We start from the raw sequence: 25,059 nt of genomic DNA on the forward strand, positions 1-25,059 counted from the left end.
CCTGGTCCAGGCACTGGCTGCGGATGTGGCGCATGGCCTGCTGGATGCTCTGCGGCAGAGGCTGCCCTGTCCTCTGCACGTTAATGATTGGCGGGACCCCAAAGACCATTTTGTCCCTGTAGTCGGGGGCTTTGCTCCTCTTCATGAACTTGGGGACAGTCCTGTGAGATGGGGACAGGGGGCAGACAGGCCAGTCAGAACAGCCACCCTTTGCCCTGGGCAGAAGCTCACAGCAGCAAGCAGGAGGTGAGGTGGGGACACATATGCGCACACACAAATGCACTCATGTACACCTCATATGCATGCATGCACGCTCCCCTGCACACATGCCATATGCACACCCACACACACACGTGCACACCCACACACCCCCATGTGCATGCGCTCACATGCTTACATACCATATGCATGGATGCACACATACAACATATGCATACATGTACACATGGTGTGCGCACACACCCATATGCATACATACACACCCACGTGCTCACATACAAACAACTCTACCTTGTATTGATACTCTCGGGTACAAAAGAACCCCCCCCCCCTCCTCCATAGTCTCTTGTGTTTCTACAGCACCTTCCATCCCAAAGTGCTTCACAAACAATCCATTCGGCACCGCTGAAATGCAGTCACTTCTGGGGTGGAGGGCAGCAGCCAGGGGAACTGCCTACAGCAAACTCCTACAGGGAGCCCAAGGCAATGTTTCATGTGCATGCAGAGCAAAGATGGCTTCCCGCACCATCCCCCGACACACACACACACACACACACACACACACACACACACACACACACACACACACACACACACACACACACACACACACCTCTCTCTCTCTCTCACTATCTGCCACAGGAGGATGAAAGGTTGAGTCAACCCTGCTGGGATCTGAAGCTCTGATTTCAGGGAGCTCATGCTTGGCCCTACTCAATCATGCCCTGCAGCTTCCCTTCCCCGCCCCCACTTCTCCCACGCTCACCAGGCCCAGGCCTGCTTGTGCGGCACAGAGTGCTTCTCCATGATGGCGGTGAGGCGAAGCAGCGAGCACTTCTGCAGCAGGTTGAGCTGAGCGGAGGACTGGCGGTTGATCTCCAAGGAGGCGGAGTTCAAGCTGGGACGATGGGAGTTCTGGAAACTGTGCCAGCGTAGCTTCCTGGAGGGGACAACAGGGCGAGGGAACAAAAGGTCACACTGGCAGCCGTGTCGCTTCCCCAGGGGAGGAGGACGCCTGCTTCCCGCACTGCCCAGTGCTCCTGGGAGCTGAGCAGGGGTCCAGCAGAGGCACTGAGCCAGCAGGGGTAGCACCCTCCTGCCATCTCCTCCAGCAGGGACTAGAATATGAATTACCTCAGGCCGTGGGAGGGATGGGCCCATTACAGTGTTCAAAGCAGCCCTCCCGTGCAATTCGAACACAGCTGGGGCATTTCCATTGAGAACCCCAGTGCTGTGATTATTGGTCTGCTAAGCCTGGGGATTTACAGACCTGCTGTCCTGGGGAGCAACGGGGGCACTGGGTGGAGGGCAGTGGCATTTTCTTTTGCTTCCCAGAGCTACACCTTCCGCCCGGTGAAGTACACAACACTGGCAGTAAAAAAGAACCCCGCTATCTACCCAACCTACCCCAGCAAAGTCACCACGCTCTAGGGCCACCACTCAGCTCATCAGTCACAAGAGATCCTGATTTCCACACGTCTGTACCGGGCCTCATGGAAGGGCCTAGACTCCTATCTAGCCATCCCGCCAGGTATTTACATTACAGCCAGTCCCAAGGTATCAGTGTCTGGGAGAGAGACGCAAGCCTGCCGTTCTTTCACAGAATCCCACATGCGCTTTGGGTGGGATGCTGTGTTGTGACAGTGGGAAGCAACATCACAATTTGACCCTACGTCATCCCAGAACACTGTGAAATCAGAGTGACACAAACACCCCGAGCCAATGCTTTCTTTCGGCAGAACGAAGGCAATCGAACCCCCTGACTGACTCGCTGTAGGGAGCTTGATGGTGAGCTCTGACCCTGCTGAATTTTCCCAAGTCCATGTTGCTCTCATAGGCCCCTGGACATCCACCAATGCACTGGGGTAAATCTCCAAGCGGAGGGGGTGTGACTTTCCCTGCTGACCTGAATGGATCTAAATCCCCACACATCAACCACCTACCAGCAGAGGAGTTACCCTCCACTATCTAAATGTGCAGGCGGCAGTTAACTTAGGGCAACCGGGAAGCTGAGCAGATGTCAGAGCTTTTCAGAGGGACCTTCATACCAGACAAACTACCCCACTCGAGCATGTTTAACAGCAAATCCATGGACAGTAACTGCCTGGTTTCATAACTAATAATTTTAAGTCAAAGTGGCAAAGCACGTCCAGGGTGTGTGTGGAACTGGGTCTGTGTGATGGTTCCCTTCAAACTGGCAGCAGCAAAGGGTAGATGAGAATCCTGGTCCTTCCGAATGCGCTTGGTGCTTGCTTCAGGCCACTGGAGGGCACCAGAGACTCAAGCTGTGTTCACCGGCTGCCCTTAGGCACCCAAACTAAGTCTCACACAGTGCAGGGGGTCCTGGAGCAACTGATTCTGAACAGGGTCTTCATTCGTTCCAGGCTGGCTCAGTCCCAGTGAAAACAATAGCATACGCAGATGGCACAGTCACCGCGTCTGTCACCTACACCAACGCCAGCCTGCCTGCCTCGGGAACCAATATCACAGTGACATTCCCTCCTCTCCCGAGTGCTAGTGGGCCAGCGGCAGGGCCATCCCCAGAGATTGTGGTGCCCTATGCAGCCCCCCAGCAAGGGGGGGGAGCCTGGCCCCAGGCCTCCAAGGGGGGATGCGTCCCAGGCCTTTGGGAAGCAGGAGCAGCCAGTGCAGGAAGGCAGCAGGGGTTGGGCCCGCCCGCCCCGACCCCAGCCTATTTCACTCTGCTCCCCCGGCTTCCAGGCCTGGGGGGGAGAGAACTGTCCCCCAGCACTCACAGGCAGCGCGGCTGTGAGCTGGCGGACTGGAACGGGCTGGGGCCAGGTCGCTCTACTTCCCGCCGCCCAATGAGTGCAGGGTGGGCCCGACCCCTGCTGCAGTCCCCCAGGATGCATAGCTAAGGGGACAGGGTTTGGGGGGGGGGAAGCGGCGGAGTGTGGGCAGGGCTGGGGCAGGGGAAGAGGCAGCTTTCCTGGGCCCCGCTGTGCGCAGCCCAAGAGGGGCCAGCTCAGCCGTCCGGGGGATCGGGCTGGCCGCTGTAGCTGGATGCAGCATGCAGCTGCGTAGAGCACCAGGAAATTTGGGACAATTTGGTGCCCCAAATTTCCTGGTGCCCTATGCAGCTGTGTAGTTTGCGTATGGGTAGGGATGGCCCTGCCCAGCAGAGCTGTGCAATAAGCAAATGCCAGGGTTTATCCAGGAGATGATGTTAGATCTAGGGCAAAAGGGTGTCCCAGAAGAAGTAGAGCCCCTCACACGGTTCTCTAGTGGCCTCTCATGATTGATCTACATACAAGCAACACTGAGGATTCGGACGGGGGGAGACTGGAATGCAAACTGCCAGCAGAGGCCTGCGAGCACCCTTCCAAAGGAAAAGCCTGGTGGCGCACTAGGGGCCAGCTGGTTGTGCCTGTGGAAAGTCAGCCCCAAGACTAAGCTCTCCACCTGCCACGCACCTGCTATTAAAGGGACGCTGAGCTGCCAGGGACAGGAGTGTTTGAGGGGAGTCGTGCCTAGACCTTAGCTCAGTGACGTGTCCAACCCACTTACCTGCAAGGTCTGGTGAGGGACGCTCCCACACCTGAATCCCTGCGCTCTCTCATCTCGATCTCCTCCGCCTCATTCAAGGAGTTGCCCGTGCTGTCGAAGTCACTGGCAGAGGTGCCCACGTCGGACATGGACTGCTCTTCCAAGTTCAGGTTGGAGGGGAAGGTGGGCTCCCCTCCTGAGTCCGTCTCCTCCTCCCCTTCCCCCTCTCCCTCCTCATCCAGGTCGGGGCTGAGTGCCTTAGACCAGAGCTCCACCTTCCGCTGCAGCCCCCAGACATCCTGCAAGATGTCATCGAGGTTTTTGTAGCTCACCTCCCCATCCATGCTGAAGAAATCTTCGCTGCTGCCAAACTCAGGCACGTTGTCGTACACGCTCGCCCGGCTGCCCGCAGAGCTGCAGGAGCCCCGCCTCTGCCGGCACGCAAAGCCCCTTGGCGAGGAGTCGCCCATGCTGCTGCTGCTGCCACCCACTCCACACCCCGAAAGTCCCACCGCTTTGTTCCCAGCTTTCCAGTGCGCCAAAGGGCTGCCATCGAGAGGACACAAGCTTTCGATGGAGAGAGATTTGGGGAAAGTCCCTGGCTTGTGGTCCCCAGGGAGGTGGATCAGGCAGTCGCCCTTGTACACGGGCCGCTGGTGCAGTTCTCCAGCGGCCCAGCTGGTGCTATTTTTCAGGGCCGTTTCATAGTCCTCCAGATAGACCGCACCGCGTCTCAGTTCAGAGCCCGGCTTCCTCTCGCCCCAGTTTGACACGCGATTAGTCCTATATCTCACTGAGAGAAAGTGTTTGTTGCCATGGAAAGAGGAGGACATTCCTCTTTTGGGGGAGGTGGTCGTGGCAGCAGTAAGGTCCCCATTACTCTTCGCAGAGTCCCACCCTGGTTTGGTCGCTGTCCCGCCACTAGTGGCATCCTTTGCTTTGGAGTCAGATTTCTCTTTGTCCTTCCTTCGGAAAGACTCGATCCTTTTTAGGAAGCTGCGGGACCTCCGCTTCTTGGACTTGTCCTTAGAACTCGCACTCTGGTTTGGGGATTGGTTTATCGCGGAGTGGTCACTCAAGCTCTGGCTGGATTTGGTGATGTTTGGAGAGTCCTGGCTGGGTGACACGTCAGGCGGGATGGCCACAATGCCAACTGTGCCACCAGTGCTGCCTGTGCTGATATTGCTGTGGAGAGAAGTGGCTTCCAGATTGGCACTGGGGTCTGTAAGGATGCTCTCACGGCTGGATGTCTGCCGCATGGTGGAGTTCAGCACCTCTGGACTGTGGGAGAGGAAGTCGACAGAGCCAATTCTGGACCACCTTTTGCTGTCCCTCTGGAAGGCCCATCGGTCGCTGATGGCACAAAGATCTTCTTCCTCTGAGTCTTCATTCTAAACCAAGAACAGGGATCACAGAGTAAGACACAATCAGCTGGGTCACCCAGTCAGACCACCCTCTCCCTGAGTTTTGCATGGCTACTCACACCCACCAACCACCGCTAGGGTAGGAGAATTTACAGTTGCATAACCACATCTTCTCTTGACGGGGTCATGTGCTACGTACAATACACTTTAAGAGACCCAACAAGCACACCCCACCTTCTATGAAAAGCAATTGCATAGGAGAGAGATAAAAGATCCATTAAGTCTCAGTCTGCCCATTCTCTGGGGGCTAGCGCTGGGTTGTTCTCTACAGTATGTTCCTGAGGGCTGTGCCCATGCTAGTTCTAAATGTTTCATATGGTGGATCCAACCCGTTCACAGGGTTACGAAGCAGGGGGAAAACACCATCCCATGCAAACAGACTCCAGAATTTGTAATAGTGTCCTGACGCTCTGCCTGTCTCTCTCCTGCCAGGACAGTGGCGCACTGGAGAAGCAGCCCAGCAGAAGCACACTGTACTGTTGTCCATTAGAAAGCACTGTCACTGCCATGCAGCCAATCCCAGAGCCTTTAGACTTAGAACAGAGGGTTCCTTGCCACACAATGGAAGGAGTTCTACAAAGAACAGACTGCTCCACTGTAACTGAATCAAAGCGGGAGGGGACAGATGGAAGCTATTGCTTTCTAGATACACTTGCTGGTGTGAAAAGAATTTCTGGGGGTCTCAGGTCAGGTGCTGGGACAGAATGGCTCATGGCCTTGCCGAGCCAACATACGAATCAGAGATCAGGTGAAGCTTGTCTTCTGGTGTCCCCAGGAGTTGTTACAGAATCTAAGCTTTCACTTCAAACATTTAAACCTCTGTTAGACCTGCAAATTATATTTAAAAAAAAAAATCCTGATGTGAATGGATGCAGCTGGGCTGACTTACTGTAGCTGAATTAAAGGGCCCTTTGCTATAGACCGAGGGGCGGGGGGGGGGGGGGAACCCAGCAAAATTGTGAACTTCCCCACACTCATCTAAATAGGGTGTTAACTCTGAGACCCAATGATGACAGCTTAAATATTAATCATTGTCAACCATTTCACTGCTGATCCTTTTATCAGAAACATCCCACTACTATGAGGCTAAAGGTGGGGGCTGGATGGAGGGCTGGTTTTCAATATAGCAGCACCTCCCTAAATACAAGCAAAGGGGAATTTGGAGCAAGATGTGCACATAAATAGCAGCTTCCATTCCTTTAATACCAACTTTAGTACATCACACACACGAGATCCATTATTTATCATTTATTAGGGAAATTCAAAGGCCACGAAGTTTCCTGCTAACAGGACCAGAAGACTTTATTGTTCCCTATCTAAAACCAGGATATTCAACTTCCTGTTATGGATTCTAGGTAGTGTTGTCCAACACTGAGGTTCTCAAACTGGGGTTCACACCCCCTGGAGGAGGCAGAATGTACTCTGGGGGGGGGAGGGCATGAGAAGTCACTCTGCCTTCAGAGCTGGGCGGCTGGAGAGTGGTGGCTACGGACTAGGCAGCCAGTTCTGAAGATAGCGCCACCGTCAGCAGCAGTGGAGAAGTAACGATGGCAATGCCATGCCATGCCACCCTTATTCTGCGCTGCTATTGTCAGCGGTACTGCCTTCGGAGCTGGGCATCAAGACAGCAGCCGCTGCTGTCGGCTCTGCCTTCAGAGCTGGGCAGCCATATATGTACTTGTGTGGCAGGAGCAGCAGGGAGAGGGGTCACAAACTACTACAGACACAAAGAAGGGAAGCGCGATCAAATAAGTTTGAGATCCACTGGTCCAAGAAGCATTTCCTGTAGTACGGAGCACTATCATTAGAACCACCACCAGAAAGCACTCAAAACGTCATGTGCATATATCCCCACACTGTAGTGGCCAAGCACATAACGTACGCTACAGTAGGAAAATTAAAGCAATTTATTGTAAGACCTGGTCCAAAAATAGGGGGAAAATGGGCCAAAATATTGTAACTGTTTCCTATCAAAAGTCAAGATTTACAAAAATATTTACCAAAACTGTGAACAGTTCTAGTTGAGTGGTAACAATAGCTCCCCAGCAACCACAATGCTTTAGTGGTGAGGTGGGGTATGTTCGGAGTTAACAGTAGCAACGCCTTCTGAAGAGGGAATGCAAGGGCAATTAGCTACCAAAACCTGTACTGGGATTAGAATTTTGGAGACAGCTGTGACATTTCTCCCAGCCCACATACTGATTTCTTGGTCTGGTCAGTCACGCAACATTTTTACTAATTCCCATTAGATTTATCCCCAATCTCCCTCTATCTAGGACATTTCTATTTTTAATGCAGCTACCTCACTGCCTCTGCACTCAGTGAAGCTAGTGCAAACAGCTTGAAGCTATCCACTCGGCCCTGGCCCCCTTTCCACCTTCATTTTCTTTCTCTTGTTTGTGTTCTGCAGAACCAGAGATCCGGACACTGGAACAATGTTCCAAAACCATGACCTCTTCCTGCAATTCTGCAGGACAGGTGAGGACCTTTGGCACTAAGGTGCGGAGCCTGCAGCTGCCACAGAGTGCAGGTGGGAATGGAAAATATGAAACCACAATAAACAATGTTTTAAGAGAAGCATTTTATTGTCTGAGACACATGGGTAAGTTTTATCCCCCCCTGAGGGAAAACTCCCCTCTGGGGTTATGTTTCCTCACTGATCCATTCTGCCAGACATTTGCTCAGGGAAATCCCCTTCTAGTTCACGTTTAACTGCATGGCACTGCATTATGGCTGGCCTGGAAGCAGCTGCAACCAGGCCCTACTAATGGTTACCATATGAGATATCTGCAGTAAGTCTCCTGGTGATGGGAGCTCACCTCAAATCAGGGGCCTAAGTTCGAATGTGGATGAGCTCGTGCAACGGGCTTGCTGCAGCAGCTTCTCCAATGGTCTGAATGGTTACAATATGGATCTCATAATGGTTACACTGAAACATGACAAATGGGAACACAAAACTGGCCATGGACAAGTACAGGCATTCAGCAGAACAAACCAACAAACAAAGGAGGGGGGAGGGAAAAGAAAAAAAAATCAGGGTTCTTCCCCTGTGAAATCCTCCATCTGGTATCAGGAGCGGGATGACAAAAATAGATATTAATATATGGGAAGCAAAAGCAATGCTGGCGGGACCCCAGATAGCACAGTTTAAAAAACCAGCCAGAGCCTCATGTCCCTGGAGATCTGCTAGAGCAGTGTTCTCAAACACCCTCCAAGAGTGCACCTGAACTTACTGGAGAGATTGTCTTCTTGTCGACACCCCCTCTGCACTCCCTGGACTCCACCCCCCCCCTTCACAATCACAGAACATCCTCATGGAAACTACAGCAATTGCTTATGTAGAAATAGATCATTCAGAAAGAATCTGTAACAGATTTTTTTGGTGTAATTTTGCAGCTGAAACGAGGAGTCTCAGCACAGTATGACAAATCACGGAGCACACACTGACACAAGCCTTCCACCTCAACCCTGTAGCATGTAAGCAGGGATTCTAGATAGCTGTGCTCCTTCTTTATTCGGAGCCAAGCAGAAAGACCCATGACAGAGCAGGGGAAGGCATCTGATCCAGGAACGATACTTTTCTACATGAAAGAGCAGTGCTGCAATTATTCGTTTTTAAACACAGGCTCATTGTCCCATCCGTGCGCATGTGTTTCCCCCACAATGCACCGTGGCCTTGTTTATACCCTTGAAACCTCACCACTCACCTGTTTACGCTGAAAGTGGACTTCCAGCTTCATAGAGGCACATGCGTTCAGTGTCATCAGCCTCCTGCAAACAAACAAGAGACGCTTTTGTGTGGTTTGGCTTTCGGCTTTTGCTGCTGCACTTTGTTTTTTTCTCAAGGGCCCGTGTGGCGGCATTGTCACCTGTCACCAAACAGCTGGGGAGCAAGCGTATGTATGGAGCTTGGACAGGCCCAAGATCACTTCCAGCCAAGTGCACATTCCCCGGCTGCAGTGCTTAATTTGTGCCAGGGCTTAGCCCCGGCCCCTCCAGGCTCGGCAGCTCACAGCCCCGGCCCCTCTGGCCTTGCTGCATCAGTTATGAATGTAAAAAAACTGCGTGCAGCTCTTCTGGTTACACTTCAGCTTACTAGCCCTGTGGCCGGCATCAGATTCAGCACCCACAGCTGCACACATCCACCACTGCCACCCACTGTACATTGCACCCCTTCCCGTGGCTGACTCTCGCGTGGATTCGGATTGCTTTTTACGTCCCATATTTGACTTGGTACCAGAAGCCACTTCCTAACCCTTCCCGAAGTTTGTTTCTTACCCTTCCCATGGCTACAAGTTAACCCCATTCACTGCTGCTGCAATGTGACTGGGCCTCCATAGAATGTCAGGCTAGCCCAGGCACCTCCAGTCGTGCTGGAGGGGGTGGGGAGGCGGAGAAATGCATTTAATGGAAATACCCAATACTTCACTGTGGCACTGAAGGGGTTACGCATCTTAAATATAAAATACAAAACACAAAAACAAATACAGCCCTTTCCCCACAAGATAAAACAAATCCATCCTGTAACAGTCAGAAGAGCCCCTCTCCAACAGCGCCACCAAGCCCTGACATCACACTGATTTTCAGATGACGAAGGAGAGGATTTAGAAATAGGAACCCTATAAATACCTCTAGGTCATTGCGCGGGGGTGTGTGTGGGTGAGTCAGTGGCTCTCTGGGTTTAGCACCCAGGCCATTTGCATCTCCAGAGGCCTCAAATCTTCAGTCCACACTTGAACATGTGTTTAGCCGGCAGGCAATCTTTTCTCTTCTGCTCCAGAGGAATCCAGGACTGGAGTACCAGGGGTACTGTCGAGCAGGATTAGGGTGCACTGGTTGTGCTTTTGGGAGCGGGTCAGGTACGGCACAGAATGCTGCAGACTAACAGGGAAGTGCCTTGGCGTGCAGAAGTGAAGGCTGCAGGTTGGAATTGAAATGCAAGGGAATAACTGGAATAGCAGCAAATGCTGCAGATTAGGATGAAGGTGCATCAGCAGAGATGGGCAGGGCCCAGCTTGGAAGCCACAGGTCAGGAATGAGATGAATTGTGAGGGCTTCAGAACACAAGACTAAATAAAATGTGCAATGCTGCAGGCCAGGACTCGAGTGAATTGGCAGTTTCCCCACTCCAGCCTTGGACTACAAAGGAGAGCCTGCAGAACATCAGCACGGTGGTGTTTTGGCAGAATTGCACAGCGGAAGCTGAACTGCTCTTGGCCACATCGCATTGGGCTCTGTCCAGCAATGTGACTTCACCATCCCTTCAGCACTGCTTTCTGAGTGGATACAGCATGATTCATCCCAGTTACTGCTAGATCTGTTTGCTCCGCCCCCGTGGTGACCTCATGATGGGATTCCCTCTAGGGCACCCAGGTAGTTTCCACTATTTCCAAGATTGCTGGGCACATTCCTATAAACCTGAGAAGAGCTACAAATCTGCCAGCATCATTTAATGGCTGGGAGCCTATCTGCTCACACTGGAGTGGAAAGGCTAAACTCGGCGGTTGGTCTGCAAGAACTGCTAATCTCCAGGTCCAGAAGTGACTTATGTCTGCGTCTGTGAGCGTGGGAGCTAATTGTAGTGAGAGACTGGAGTATACACTGCGGTTTGTCAGCTCATGCTATATGACTGCAGGAAACAGACTTAAATACAACAAAGGGCAGCTCATTGAAAAGCGATATAGAAATCCAGACAGCCTCTCTCCATGCACGGAAACAAGTTGCTAGTGTGAACGAGAATGAGAGAGTAAGAAGAGCCCATCACGGCTGGCCTCTTGTAGGTGCCTTAGCAGTGAGGCCATGAAGGCTGGGTTTCTTTGCTGGAGCTGGTTCCTTCACAGCAGTGGGGGGAGCTGGCTCGTCACTGCCCTGGCGTACCTGCTCAGATGATAAACAGAGGATTCCAGCCTGCAGGGCTGCAAACCCAACGCCTTTCACCCGCAAAGAATTCTCAGAAAAATAATCTTTGTTTTAAAAAGCAAGGGGAAGGAAGTGGCAGCAGGAGGTGAAAGGAAACAGGAATGAACTGCGTCCCCTCACAGGGCATTTAAGAAATGCTCTGAGGAGGGGGAGGGAAGAAGCTGGCTGGTTTGGGCTCAGTCTCTGCTCTGAGCATGAGACACATGACCTGCTTGCCTGTTATTAACTTGTTCAGAGCAGTCGACTAAACTGCTTTGACACTTAGCTGACAGCAGATTAAGCCTCACTCCCTTTTCCCATTGTTTAGATTCCGGGCAATTTAATAACAGTTTCCCCAGGAAGCTAATAATATAATGGGCAGTGTACAAGCAGGGAGGTAGAGAGAAAAGCCACCAGGTGGGATGGCAAATCCTCGGCCTTAATTTAATTAAATCTCGGCCGGCCTCTATTGAGGACACCCATTCCCTCTGCATTTTCAAGCACCCTGAGAAGAAGGCAGGTGTCTATAAAGCACAATGTGGGGGAGATTCCCAGAATTCCCTTGGGGAGGTGGTTAGCCACCCAGTACTGACGGGCATTAAAGTAGGGTTACCATACGTCCGGTTTTTCCCGGACATGTCCGGCTTTTCGGCAATCAAACCCCCGTCCGGGGGGAATTGCCAAAAAGCTGAACATGTCCGGGAAAAATACTGTCCGGGCACTTCCTCTCCCGCGGCTGCTCTGATCCTCCCCTGACTCAGACTTCGGCTCTGTTTAAGAGCCAAGCTGCCCGAGCCAGCGCTACCGGCTTCGGGCAGCCCCCGTGCCTCCGGACCCCGATCCGCCGGCCGGGCACTTCCCTTCCTGGGCTCCAGCTGCTCTGCTCCGGCGGCGCAGGGTCCGGAGGCAAGGGGGCTGCCCGAAGCCAGTAGCGCTGGCTCGGGCAGCTCAGCTCTTAAACAGAGCCGAAGAGTCAGGGGAGGAGCAGAGCAGCTGGGAGCCCGGCCGGGGGCACGCTCGGCCGGGGGCGCAGGGTCCGGAGGCATAGGGGCTGCCCAAAGCCCGAGTGCTACCGGCTTCACGGTTTGCTGGGCAGCCTCCAGACCCTGCACCCCCGGCTGGGCGCTTCCCCTCCTGGGCTCCAGCTGCGCTGGGGAAGTGCTGGCCGGGGGCGCAGGGTCTGGAGGCTGCCCAGCAAACCGTGAAGCCGGTAGCGCTTGGGCAGCCCTTTTCGCGCGGCTGGGAGGGAGGAGGGGGAGTTAGGGCGGGGACTTTGGGGAAGGGGCGGAGTTGGGGTGGGGCCCGTGGAGTGTCCTCTTTTTTATTTTTTAAATATGGTAACCCTAATTAAAGGGATATAGTTTCAAAGGGGCTTCCTGAACTGGTCCCACAAAAAAGTTATGAACAAGCCAATTTACACACATGAGTGCAGGTTTGCACATGGAAATGGGGGGACATATGTAACATAATCGGAGGGATTTGAAGGGGGTTACACATGCAAGTTCTGCAGGCACAATGGAGGGGCACCTTCAAACATCTGACACTGAAAGAAACGCAGGCTATTCAGCAAAGAAACATGAAGTGACTCTGCCAAATTCACAGAGGGAATCAGAGCTGGGATTAGAACTCAGGAGTCCCTGGTTCCCGTTGCTGAGCTGAGACCACTGGACATTGCACTCCAGGGGTATCTGGACTAGAGTTTGTGGTCCTGCTTTAACTCTGCCAATTAACACGAGTTAATTAGCACCTTTGTCACTGCTAATGTGCACACTACACAAAGGTTCCAGGACACAAGGGCTATGTCCTCAGGGCCAAGAGAGGTATGTTTTTACAGCAAGGTAACTTACCCACATCAGCTATTAGCGACCTCACTGTAAAATCCTGGGGGAAACAAGGCTCTGTTGTTTTTACCACCAGCTAGCAATCACGGGCGGGTGGCATAGCGCTGATCTCGCCTAGCTATCTCGTGGTAAAAACTACAGAGCCTTGTCTCAACTAGGATTTGACAAGGGGGTAGCGAACAGTCATTAGTTACCCTGCTGCAAAAAAACCCCACCATTTCTGCCGGGAAGATAAAGCCAGTCAAAAGTTTGTGGTTTCCCCTAGGGCTCAAACTCGTATTCAGCTGACAGTTCCAAGAGCTGGTTAAGACTGGAGTGACCATTCACAGAGGTTTTCATAAACTGGGCAGAAAATCTGAGATGCAGGATGCTGAGGGACTGAGACAGAGCCTGCGTTCATAAGAATATAATGATTCTGGGGGTGAGGAGGAAGATTTTCTACAACTGCCCTTCCGGGGCAGGGGCAAAGGGATCGAGTGGGCACTTGGAAGCACAAGAAGTGGTTTGATCCAGCACTGGCAGCTGCAATGCCCGACGCGCGCCTGGCCTGCCACCCATCTGGAAATAAGTCAAACAGCCTTTCACTTTGTCCCTTGCTGGCTGGAGAAGAAAGTTCAAAAGCAAAGGGATTAAATTCATGAACTTTTGGCAGAAGGAAGTTGAAAGAGAGGGAGAGCAGGAGGGAGAACATGTGTGTATGGGATTTCATTTTCTTGGAAGAGCCATTTAATTTCCTTTTCTGACCTTCTAATCAGCTAAATGCTGCATGTGGCCACCTTGCGTACCCCAGAGATTACTGGATGGCTTTGGAAAGCTGGCTCCAGGCATGCCTGTCCAAAAGCCACGGTCTACTCATGCCACCCACCGCACGCTCTCTTCCCAAAGGGGTTGGCAATGATGCAGGCTCCACTATGTAAAGCGATCACCTGAGCAGGCAGAAATGACCTGTTCCAGGTTACCAGAGCGAAACAACTCCAGAAACAACTCAAGCCACCTGAATGCTAAGCCACAAGTGGAAACAAAGAAACATAAAAGCTCTGACAGGGATGGACTATCACCCAGGAACTTCAAAACCTTCATACAACCTCCACTGCCCCAGCAAGGAGAAGTAGCTCTGATCCACCCCCAGGAATCACAACATTACAGCAGCCTCATTATGGTAAAAGCCCTAGCAGAGATGTTTCCATTGCTCCTGTGAGCGAGAAGGGCACTTACTATAGTAAATATCTACCCAACCTCTCAGCTGGAGGGTCACTGCAGGGACTTAGCTGTGGAGAGGAGTATGGGAACCCAAAACATGGGAGCTAAATATCCTGGATCATTCACAGTCTCGGACTGGACTAGGCATTTATAGTCACAAACCACAGGGATCTGACAGCCCCTCTCTATTAAGTATCCCCCTTTGGTCATGACAGTGGTATTAATAGTGTCCACCATAGGGACCAGGGCACCTCCTCTTCCAAAAAATATATGTACAGAATCTAGTGGTGCTCTTTTCAACCCTGCTGGTATAAAGAGAGTGTGTGTTTTGGGGCAAAGGACTCCGTAGTTTCTCCTCCCATGCATTTGGGATGACTATGTTAATCACGTGAACTGTACTGACACTTCCAGACAATCACTTCTTCAAAAGGAAATCCTTACTCAGAGCAACCAGACAACTGTTTATTCCACGAAAGAAAATTAATCTACAAGTATAGAACTCAAGAGAGACATATTGGACCAATTTCTGTTGGTGAGAGAGACAAGCTTCAAGCCACACAGAGCTCTTCTTCAGGTCTGGGAAAGGAATTCACAGCCCACAGTAAAATGCAAGGTGCGGCAGATTATACGCTAAACTAAGAATCAACTGCAGAGAATCATCTACTACTACAGAACAAACACACCACTACAATTCCTCACAAACCACTGTAAGGGATAGCTGACAGTCTAATATTCATGTCGCACCTTTTATTTTTCAAAAGCTCAGTAAATCACTCATTGAGCGTTTTCTTTTATTTACATGTGACAGGCACAAGTCACCCAAGTGAAATTCTGCTCACAGATGGCGTTTCTGGCATAAGCAGCCCCATCGTGAATTCAGTCTAAGCAGAACAACAAGAAACAAAATCCCCGCTCTGAAGCCTGGAGTGAGGATTTTCAAATACTCTTCAATTGTTAGAGAAGTGACAAAGCACCATCAGTATAACATAGATTAGAACAATGGAAAGCGCTTCATTTCTTTCTGGATCCCATATGCACAGGGAGAACTACGTAGAAGCTAATGGTAAAAGAGTAGAGAATGGGCAGATGGTTCAGACACAGAACAAGTCCCTCCTTGAACCTTTGCCCATTTTCACATCCCAACCCAAGTGGAATCTTCTAGAAAAGTCTGAGATCTTTGGTTAACTTCTGTGCTCACCCTTATCTTTCACCTCAACGGACTTGGTGTAATTTCTGCTCCTCTCTGCACATCTGGACAGAATGGGAAAGATCGGGGGCTACAAGTCCTTATGAGTGAGTGCTCCTCGTACTCCCTGGCCAATTCCCAAGTCCCATAAAGTCCAGGTAAAACTGAGAGACATGGCCCAATTCTGAGATGCTCACCCCAACCACATCCTTTTGGGATGGATAGTCAATGGCCAGACTTTCTGCACGTAGCACCTGCTTCACTTGGAAACACAGCCACAAGGGACTGGGATTGCTCAGGCAAAAAGTTAAAACACGGACAAACACACGAGATAAATCTAGAAAGGGGATTTTTTGGAAGCTGTGTCTACTGTTCAAGAGCTCGGGGTGTGTGTAAATAATACAATACTTGGCTCTAGCACCTTCCATCCAAGGAGCTCAAAGCATGTTATGCCTGAATGAGTAAAGCATCCCATCACCCTGTTGTACAAATGGAGAAAGTGAGGCTGAAAGAGACAGAGGGCTTGTCTATACTTACCGCGCTGGTTCGGCAGCAGGCAATCGAACTTCTGGGTTCGATTTATCGCGTCTTGTCTGGACGCGATAAATCGAACTCAGAAGTGCTCCCCGTCGACTCCGGTAATCCTGCTCGCCGCGAGGAGTACGCGGAGTCGACGGGGGAGCCTGCCTGCCGGGTGTGGACCGCGGTAAGTTCGAAGTAAGGTACGTCGACTTCAGCTACGTTATTCACGTAGCTGAAGTTGCGTACCTTACTTCGATTTGGGGGTTTAGTGTAGAGCAAGCCAGAGTGACTACAGCAAGTTAGTGTCAGAGACCTAGGTCCCCTGAGCCCCACTAGCCTGTGCTGTCTCTAATCTAGGTTACCCCGTTCCCGGGGGATCTCAGAAGGCTCTCAGAGGATTAGCCCTGGGGCTGGCACAACACAGCACAGGGCAGCAGAGAGAGGGGATCCCATGGTTCCTCCATTCTTTGCAGAGGTTAGTTTGGTTTGTGGGAAGCTTTACCTGCAAAGGGATTTGAGGGAATCCTGGTCCAGAAAGCTGTGGTCTTTCTTCACGGACGTGATGTCAATAGGGAACAGCGAGTCTGAGGGGGAGAAGAGAAAGAGGAGAATTACAGTCACAAGTTGAGTCAGCAGCTCTACCAGGAGACAAAGTGGGCCTATGGGGGTGGGGAGGGAGAGGCGGTGTGGTGTGACCTGGAGAAGGGAAGAGCAGGGAGGAAAATGGGAGAGCCACAGAAGGAAGGAGGGTAGGAAGCTTCTGAACCCAGCCATGAAGACTGTAAGCAACAGGTAAAAGATATGATTAACGCTCGGGCAGTGCATCTGCATGCCACGTGGAGCAGCTTCACCATGGGACAACCTCCGGACACTTCTGGGATGATAGAGCGGGAGGGAGAAGCAACTACCCAGAAGGTAGTGAGCACTATATCACTGCTCTACGAACAGCCCCGAAATGTCAAGGGGAAGCTCCCGAGGGGCAGGGCTCAAGGGTCGCACTCCAACAGCGCAGGAAGGAGGCTGGCCAGACATTCCCCACTGAAGGGACAACTTGCGGCTTCACATTTGGCAGCTCCTGTAGGCAGCCAGAGAAGGAAAAAGGGGGAGAGACCCGGAGGTGGAAGAGGGGAGACTCAGTGGTGCCTAGCTGCCATGGGTGATGGGCACCGGAGAAATGCAGAGATGAAAAGGATGAGTTAGACAGTGGAGATGGGCGGAGGGGGAGAAACAAAGCACACAGAAAATGGGAGGGCAGCACCAGGGATATAAACCAAAGCGCGCTAAGAAATGTAAACCCCGTTACTCAGCAGCAGCCTATCTCACCTGCTTGTTCTCAGACAGACAGTTTCCTCCCTGCAGGGTAAATACTCCATGGTTAAATGACCCTGGCATGTGCTGCTTGGAGCCGAGCGCGCCTCCTGGGGAAACACTTTCCATTTTTTTAAACTGTCCCATCCGATTGCATTGACAGATCAGCCTATTCACAAACACACACCCAGCCTGCACTCAATGCCCCGCACAGCCCGCACGGGTAAGCGTCTCTCTCCCACACCTTGCCACATCCGGACCGCAGGCTGCAGTGACACCCACGGGAGTGGAGAGTGCTAGCACTGCAGAGGGTAAACCTTTTCCCGCACAGGGGCCGACTTCCCCTTTGGCACTTGGCCAGCTTTCTGAAAGTACCTGAAGGAGGAAAGCAGAGAGGAGTAGAGGTCACCAGGAAAGGGGGAGGAGAATTATTATTTCCCTCTTCAAACAGACACGTCGTGCTCAATTTGTTCAGCCCACATGTTCCTGAATGCTTAGGTTTTCATTAAAAGCTTTAAATTAGCAGGTACATGGTATGTGTAAGAGCACAGGTAACTGACCCCCTCCCCAGTGGCTACCCAAGGGAGGAAGCTGCAAAACAGTGAGTTATTCGACCTCAGGGCAGGAATCATTGATGCTCCTGAACTAGTTTCAGACAGTGATGATAACCACAACACTATGCGCGTCTCTCTCCTCTCCCGGGCGAGGATCTCTCATTGCTTGACCAGTGGGAGCTATAATGATCCCTGTTAAGTGACTTGCCCAGGGTCCCACAGTATATCTGTGGCGAAGCTGGAGACAGAAGTCCGAACACCTGACTCCCTCTAACTGGTCGATCACACTCTTTCTCGAGTATGCAGAATAAGAACAATCTTACTAAAGGCACCTGCCTCTGGAGCACCACTGTCAGAGGTGGGGGAGACATGGATCTGGACTCATGCCGTTTTTTGGAGTGTGGCAGCATCCCAAAAATCATCTGTTAAGCCTCTGAGCCCACTACCAAACAACCCGCTTTTTGAGCCAAGCATGAGTGAATCAGACGGCAGAGTTGCACTCTCTGAAAATCCACTGCTCACAATGTTTCCAATGCTCCAAATCTAGACCCAACCCAAACAATAAGGCCCCTGTTTTCTGGAGAAAAGCCAGTTGTTTTACATCCAGTGGCCATGGCAGTGATGCGACATATCAGGGCTTCCTCTGCAGCCCGCGAGCATGGACGGGCCCCCAGCTGAGAGTGGCTGCTTTGAATCTCTTTCATCGGCATTCAAAACACCCACAGCTTTGGCTCAAAAGACAAATTCACATCTGCACCCACAGGAAGGAAAAGAGGAGAGCAGTGAGAAGGGCCAGGGTAGGGAAACTTCACAGCGGTGCTGCAAACTCTCTCAGGCAGACACTCTCCCTCTGCTAACTCAAGCAAGTGGTCTGGAATGTGCACAGCAGCACGGCTGCTCCGGGACCTCACTCACTCAGCCTCCCCCAGACCTGACTCAAAAGTCATGAGTCAAGTCTCGGAGGATAGAGACGTTAGCTGGCATCCGGGCAGGGGCTGGGGAAGGAGTGAAGCTAGCACATGCTTAGGATAGTCATGTCTTTAAACACAGCTATCACTAGCATCCATCTATCATAGGGTTTTCCATAATGCACATCATTACTGTAGTATCTACAAGCCTTCCAGGTAGATTAGATCTGCATAGCAAGGTCCTTAGCAAACCACATGGAATTTTCTGCTCCTTTCCCTCTTCTAAGGAGCTCTGCTGGGGACATACATATATACTTTTTACTCTATTAACGAGGGCAAAAGCCTGGTTGTAACTGAAGCCGTCCAGTGCAGGTTGCAACACAGGGATGAAGGGAATGCTGACTCCACAGGGAGCAGGAAGCAGTAGAGAGAGAAGAAAGCAGAGAGAAGCTGCAGAAGGCTTTGTTAGACCAGCACTGAGCTTGGACTGTTTCTTGACAGACTCCAGTGTCTAGAACCCAATTCTTGTCTCCCTGAGCATGAGCTGTAATCAGCCCACGGGCAATCAGATCTGGGCCTAGATTCCAGAAATCTGGTCAGTCTTTACACTTGGATGCACGTAGAGGTCACCCCTAAAATAGAAACTGGAAACAAAGAGGCAGCCTGTAAAGCTATCAGCAAGGAGGGAATATCTTGCTTTGTGTGCTTAGGTTGCTGGGAGGGGGCACGTGGAAGTGTCCCAGCTGAACAATAGCTGGCTTTGCACATTGCCTGGAGGCCAGGCTTCCAGCTATTGTTCTAGCCTCCTCCTTCCTCAGGCTAAGCTGAGCCAAAGCTATGATTTTTCAGCCTCCATGGGGACCACTGGCCTTCACCGTGTGTTTGAAGTAAACGAAGCTGGGTCCAGAAACACACTCTGCAAGGGTTAATTTGCAGATGGGGTTTGTGAGCCCTGGTCTACACTACAAACGTATGTCAGTATAGCTACGTCGCTCAGGGATATGTAAAACCCTCACCCCGGAGCGACGTAGTTCTACCGACCGAACTCCTGGTGTAGACAGCGCTATGTGACAGGAGAGCTTCTCCCATCCACGTAGTTACTGCCTCTCAGGGAGGTGGATTAACTACGCCGACGGGAGCAGCTCTCCCTTTGGCATAAGTAGCGTCTTCCCTAAGCACTACAGTGGCACAGCTGCACCAGTGGAGCTGCATCACTGCCACACTGTATGTGTAGACAAGCCCTGAGAAACACACAACGCATGAGAAAGTCAGCTGGATTCATTCAGCCACCTCTCCTAAAACATCCTTCCTTCTGGGACCTCACAAGAGAGAAATGCAGCTCCCAGCACAGAGGTGCTATACTCAGGGCGCGCACAAACCTGGCTCCTGCATACTGAGTGGGGGAATGGCATTTGCCAGCAAAGACAGTTAAACAGAGTGAGAAAGAAATGTTCATTCCCACTCCGGTGCCATGGCCAGTTCAGCTGCACATGCATCACCACCTCCAGCAAGAGCTTATTAAAATACCTGCCAGCACTGTCATCTATGCAAACCCGTCTCCCCCGCTGGCTGGTCAGGCATCCTGGGAACTTTCTAGTGGTGCTGCCTGAAGGGCAGAGGTTTAGGAATGCAGAAAGGCCGATAAGAAGACTAGTTCTCCAGGCCTCTATCAAGTCGGAAGGCTTAAAGCTGAACCATATAATCAGAAAGTAGCAAACTGCCCCCTCCATCTCTTCCTCAGTATTTCAGGCTGGCTCCAGTGCTCTGAGAACTTCCCCTGCAGTCGCCATCTGCAGCTAGTTAAGACACACACACACACACACACACACACACACACACACACACACACGTCATCCAAACTGGAAAGAATAGGGGAGGCCAGGAATGACTAGCCCCATGGTCTGAGCATACTATACCATCCGGTCTACTCCCCATCCCAGGCTCCAGCTAGCCAAGACCCTAAGCACAGCTGCCAGGGACACCGTTGTCATTGATCAGAGCACAAAATCAGACACTCACTACCACAGTGACAACAAAAACATAGCAGCCACTGCTCGGGTAGCAGCCTGCAGCCATCCCTGATCACATAGGAAGGCGGCTGCTGTTCAGACACATCTCCGGACTTGAACAACCAACTACACTCAGCCTCACGCTGCAGAACCCATCCTGATGAGGTACAGGATGATCTTCTGGATTTTCTCTCATTTTCCCTCTCTTTCCATCCATCCAAGGCTGACGATACCTGGAGCTCATCAACACTGCTTCGAGCACTGGCCCGAGGGTGCTGGGGGTCGTCTCTCCTCCTGGGAGTTAAGTGCCATCTCAAAGGCTCTCTCAGCTCCTCCTGGCTAAGGAAGCATGGGTAACAGCTCAGGACTAGAACCCCAAACTGGTGGGTGGTGGGACCTGAATCCTTTCTACACATGGTGCAGTGCTGTTTTCAAAGGCATGCTCTTAGAGAAATGAGAGTATTACCTCTCCCCTCAGTGCTCCCCCAACCCAGAGAATGCGAGAGAGGGGACACTTACCTTCATAAAGTTGTGCATACTGAGGAAATCCTGCTGCACGCAGCCAGTCACAAGCTTTCTTGGCCTCGACTTCTGAAACAAAAGCAAATGAACTAGTTTGAGGATCTCAACTTCATTATCTCCAAAGTGTGGCAACGTGCACTAGGGTCTGGGCCAGTCCAAACACTCCCGAGCTTCTGAACTTCAGAACCACACCTGAATCCAACCTTCGTGGCCTGAACCCATTTTTAAATGCACTCCAGTCGAAGTAAATATATTTACATGAAATGGGATGTGTAAAACCTACAAATCCCCCCTTGACAGCACTCATTCAACAAGCATGGGCTAGCACCTATGCATGGGATAGAAGTGGTTAGAAGGAGACCGCATCAGGACCCCTGAGAGCGCAACCCAAATGGAGCTTTTATGGATTCCATTCTAGGATCTATTCTCCTTTAGCATTAGAGTATTGCACTTGATGAGAGGGGCATTGGCCCCCCTCACCCTTTGTTCCCATTTCTGTGCTGCAGAAATGCCGTCTCCTTCTCCCGTCCTTTAACAGGACTTATTCTCCCTTAGCATCAGCACAGAGAGGGTATGGAACGGGCTATGGAGTTGCAACATAGGGATTTGACCACAAGCAATGCTTTTAATCTCCTGCTGAAATATTTGATTTCTAAACTCACTGAACTGAGTGACACTTTGCCAGGAGAAAGTAAGAATCTTTAAAAAAATAAGTTAGGGCTCATGGGGGCTTATCACTTGACAGGCCCTCTGCAGGCTTCCACCACGAAAGTCTAGGACCATACTAAGTTAGCACCCCCACTGGAATCAATGGGACTAGTCATGGAATTAGGTGCTACTTATGAGCAAGGGGGATAGAATCAGGCTCTTTTATGAGGTATGAAGAATATGAACTCTGACCTCTAGGTCCTTGCTCTAGGCTATTGCCCTGTGGTCTGATTTGCCCAGCCCCCATTGACTTTCATGGGAATTCGGAGCACTCAGCAAACATGAAAATTAGGCCACAGGGCAATACCTCAGAGGACTGCCGGCAACCAGCCAGACAGTGTTTGTGAAACAGAAATCAGGACAGCGACGAGGTTCTTGCAAAACTTAGTAAGGGGCCCAGCTCTGAATTACTGACAGAGCTACGGGTATTTGCTTATACGTTGCTTGAAAATCCCCTGGGGGTTGGCAATAGAACAGCCGACACTTTGTTTTCTAGGAAATTTCTAGAACTTTCAGAACCTGAGGTTGTCAGCCACAATCCCATGCAGCTGAGGGAAGCTGTTGTCTGATGTCAGCAGCCATCAGACTGCTGGGCAAGATTAAAGTTTATGATCATGACCAACGTATTTTACAAGAGAGAAAAGCCTACTGTAAATTCACACAGATTCTTCCTTGCCCACTTTCCCCTTAACAGCGGCTCTGCTGTCCTATAGATGGACATATGGCCGGTTCAGGCAAGAGCGTCTTGGAAGGAAGCACCCCCAATGACATCAACAGCCCCTGTCAGGAGCACTCAATACATTTATTAGAGACTCAGAGCAATGGAAAAAAGCACAAAATAAATATTTCACTTAGAGATAGGACTGAGCTAAAACCTGGGACCGAATGCCTCCAGGCTTTGGGAAAGAAGGTTTGGAATATCATTCTAGATCTGGATCCAAATTTTGCAGCTGCCCTTAACTCTACATTGGCCCGAACCAAAACCTTGGATCTGAATCCACCTGAATTCTGAAAGAGTCAAAATCCAAAAATGTAAATCCAGATCTAAATGTTGGCACTCAGGTCCAACTGTCATTTGAATTAAGATTAAGTTACTTTGGAAAGTAGTTGTCATTTTAATTCAGGGAAAGTTACTTTGGAAAATGTGCACATGTGTGTGTGTTTGTCTCCTCCAACCCACATCACGCTGTCATAAACTGTATAACACAGGAGGCTTGGAACAGCAGCACAGAGCAAAGTGCACCGTATGCAAACTATAAAGAGCTCAGAGAAGCCTGATATGAGTGATCAGAAAACAGTAATCCCTTCTAAGGACCATGCGGTGTGACTTCTGCTCCCTCTTCTTGCACTGGAGGTATTTCCAGATCTTAGGGAGGAGAGTAAATCAGTATTTTATGTCCTGTTTAAAAAGGAGAAAACATTTACTGGCAACCTAAGGGCACCGTGCTTAGCTGAGCACAAGCATTGGGAGGAAAGCCATCAGGTCATTCCCAGTTAAACACAGATCATGCTCCAAAAACCCTACCAACATGAACCCTCGCCTGCCCGACTGCACAATCCATCCAGAATCACAAAATAAAAGACGTTTCACCTCCTTCCATTGCAGGGGGAATGCTTTTTAAAAATGTGAATGTTGTAACTCAGATGCAGGAAAATACCCATGCTCCATTATCTTCTGTCAAATCAAAGTTGCCAGGTTGACAGCCCTGGAGAATGAATCTCTCTTCTATCCGCAGAACAGCTGCGGCCCACACACCTCCTCACCCAACATGCCTTACTCTGACCTGGAAGGGACCCCTACTAGAAATGAAAGGGGAGTTCAGTCTGCGACCCATTAAGGAGGCCAATAAAAGTGGCAGTTTTTGTGATGGTAATACCTATCTACCAAAACCAAGAATGAGACTCTCCAAACTCCACGCTGGTCACCAAACAAGACCCTGGATCTTTATTATTATTTTTTTTTTTAAAACAGAACTGACCGGGCTGAGAAAACTTCCCAAGAGAAAAGCCAAGAAACAAACAGGAGCTGCAAAGGGAGTTTTGTGATCCTTTTTGAGCACACATTGCTGTGCTGAGCTTACCCCTTACAGTAGACAGATTGAACTGATAAAACAGCATTGCAGAACTGACGCCGAGCAGGTCTGATCAACCATCCATGCAACCTCTGGGCCTCACAGGAGCAAAAACAGCCACACTACGGTGTTTCCTTCAAAGGTTATTCAAGCTGCAGACAGAGGCAGATGGCGGGAGAGGGAAAGGACGTGGAATCAAAGGATTCTCGGCAGACAGAGGAGGGCTCCCACCTGCCCCTCCAGAAAGGCAGCGAACGGCATGCGCTCACTTGGTAGATCTGGGATCCAAATGAACTATACTTCACATCACCAGTGGAAACGTGAAGTCAGAGAGCGACATTTCCTTCCCTTGTACTGGAGTCAGTCCAAATGGCACTGGATGGACGAGGGGGAGGAGGGGGAAATCTGCCTTTTCTCTTGCTTGTCGGAATGGAGCTCTCTGCCTTTTAAACAGTTCACCCTGCAATGGTGACTCCTTTGTTTTCCCCCAAATCGTTCCTCTAAGAATAGGTTCCCAAGATCCGCTGCACTGGGAACGTGGGGCTCATAGCTCCAACAGCCTAACCACCCATGGTAAGCTCACCGCCACTACCAGCCCCAGCACCGAAAAGGTTTCAAAGTGTTTCTGTTCAGGCCAAGAGACTGCGGTTGATTTCCTCTTTCCCTCCCACCCTTTCCATGAAAAGTACTTTCCCACGGAAATCCTGAAAAGGATCTTTCCGAGCCGCAAGAAGAATGGGTAGAACAATAGTTACGAGAATAACCCAACTGGATTCCAAACTCCTGACCAAAGAAAAACAACATCACAGCAGCACCCAGAGAGATGTCACAGGTGCGCATGCTGCAGCATCAACAAAGATTGCGAGACTGCCTGCGAGATTTCCAGCCAGATTTCTCTCTCCCCCACCCATCACAAGCTCCGCAAGGGCCTTGAAATCATGATCAGCTGAGCAGCCCACTGTCACCAGTGGAGGTCCAAAACGGGGCAAATTCTTCTCTGCATTATACCAGTGTAAAACCAGAATACTCCCACTGGACTTCAAGAAAGCCATTGGGAGCCATTACTGCCTGAGTAAATACCCTTCCCATCCCAGCTCACCAGCCCAACACCCCCTCTTCCAGTCTCTCTAAAATATCCACTTCTTCCACAAGACCCAGAAGAAATGAGGTTATGATTTAAG

General features: G+C 50.9%; 1 protein-coding gene across 19 annotated transcripts in view; it reads right to left on the reverse strand.

Moving 5' to 3' along the window:
* STARD8 (StAR related lipid transfer domain containing 8) overlaps nucleotides 1-25,059 on the reverse strand; it is a 154,681-nt gene that overhangs the window by 11,435 nt on the left and 118,187 nt on the right. For 7 of the 19 annotated variants that reach the window (XM_065556557.1, XM_024109502.3, XM_065556558.1 and 4 more), the window contains 6 exons: nucleotides 21,096-21,167; nucleotides 16,300-16,381; nucleotides 8,858-8,921; nucleotides 3,748-5,117; nucleotides 986-1,159; nucleotides 2-161 (listed from right to left, as the gene is read on the reverse strand). In XM_065556557.1, coding sequence (XP_065412629.1) covers nucleotides 2-161; nucleotides 986-1,159; nucleotides 3,748-5,117; nucleotides 8,858-8,921; nucleotides 16,300-16,381; nucleotides 21,096-21,167 — 1,922 coding nt within the window. Of the gene's footprint in view, nucleotide 1; nucleotides 162-985; nucleotides 1,160-3,747; nucleotides 5,118-8,857; nucleotides 8,922-9,779; nucleotides 10,068-16,299; nucleotides 16,382-17,120; nucleotides 17,216-21,095; nucleotides 21,168-23,887; nucleotides 24,509-25,059 lie in introns of those variants that run through there. The other 12 variants (XM_042853292.2, XM_005279533.5, XM_005279534.5 and 9 more) reach the window with 6 other exon arrangements.

The sequence above is a fragment of the Chrysemys picta genome, chromosome 9, assembly GCF_011386835.1.
Source record: "Chrysemys picta bellii isolate R12L10 chromosome 9, ASM1138683v2, whole genome shotgun sequence".
Classification (NCBI taxonomy): domain Eukaryota; kingdom Metazoa; phylum Chordata; order Testudines; family Emydidae; genus Chrysemys; species Chrysemys picta.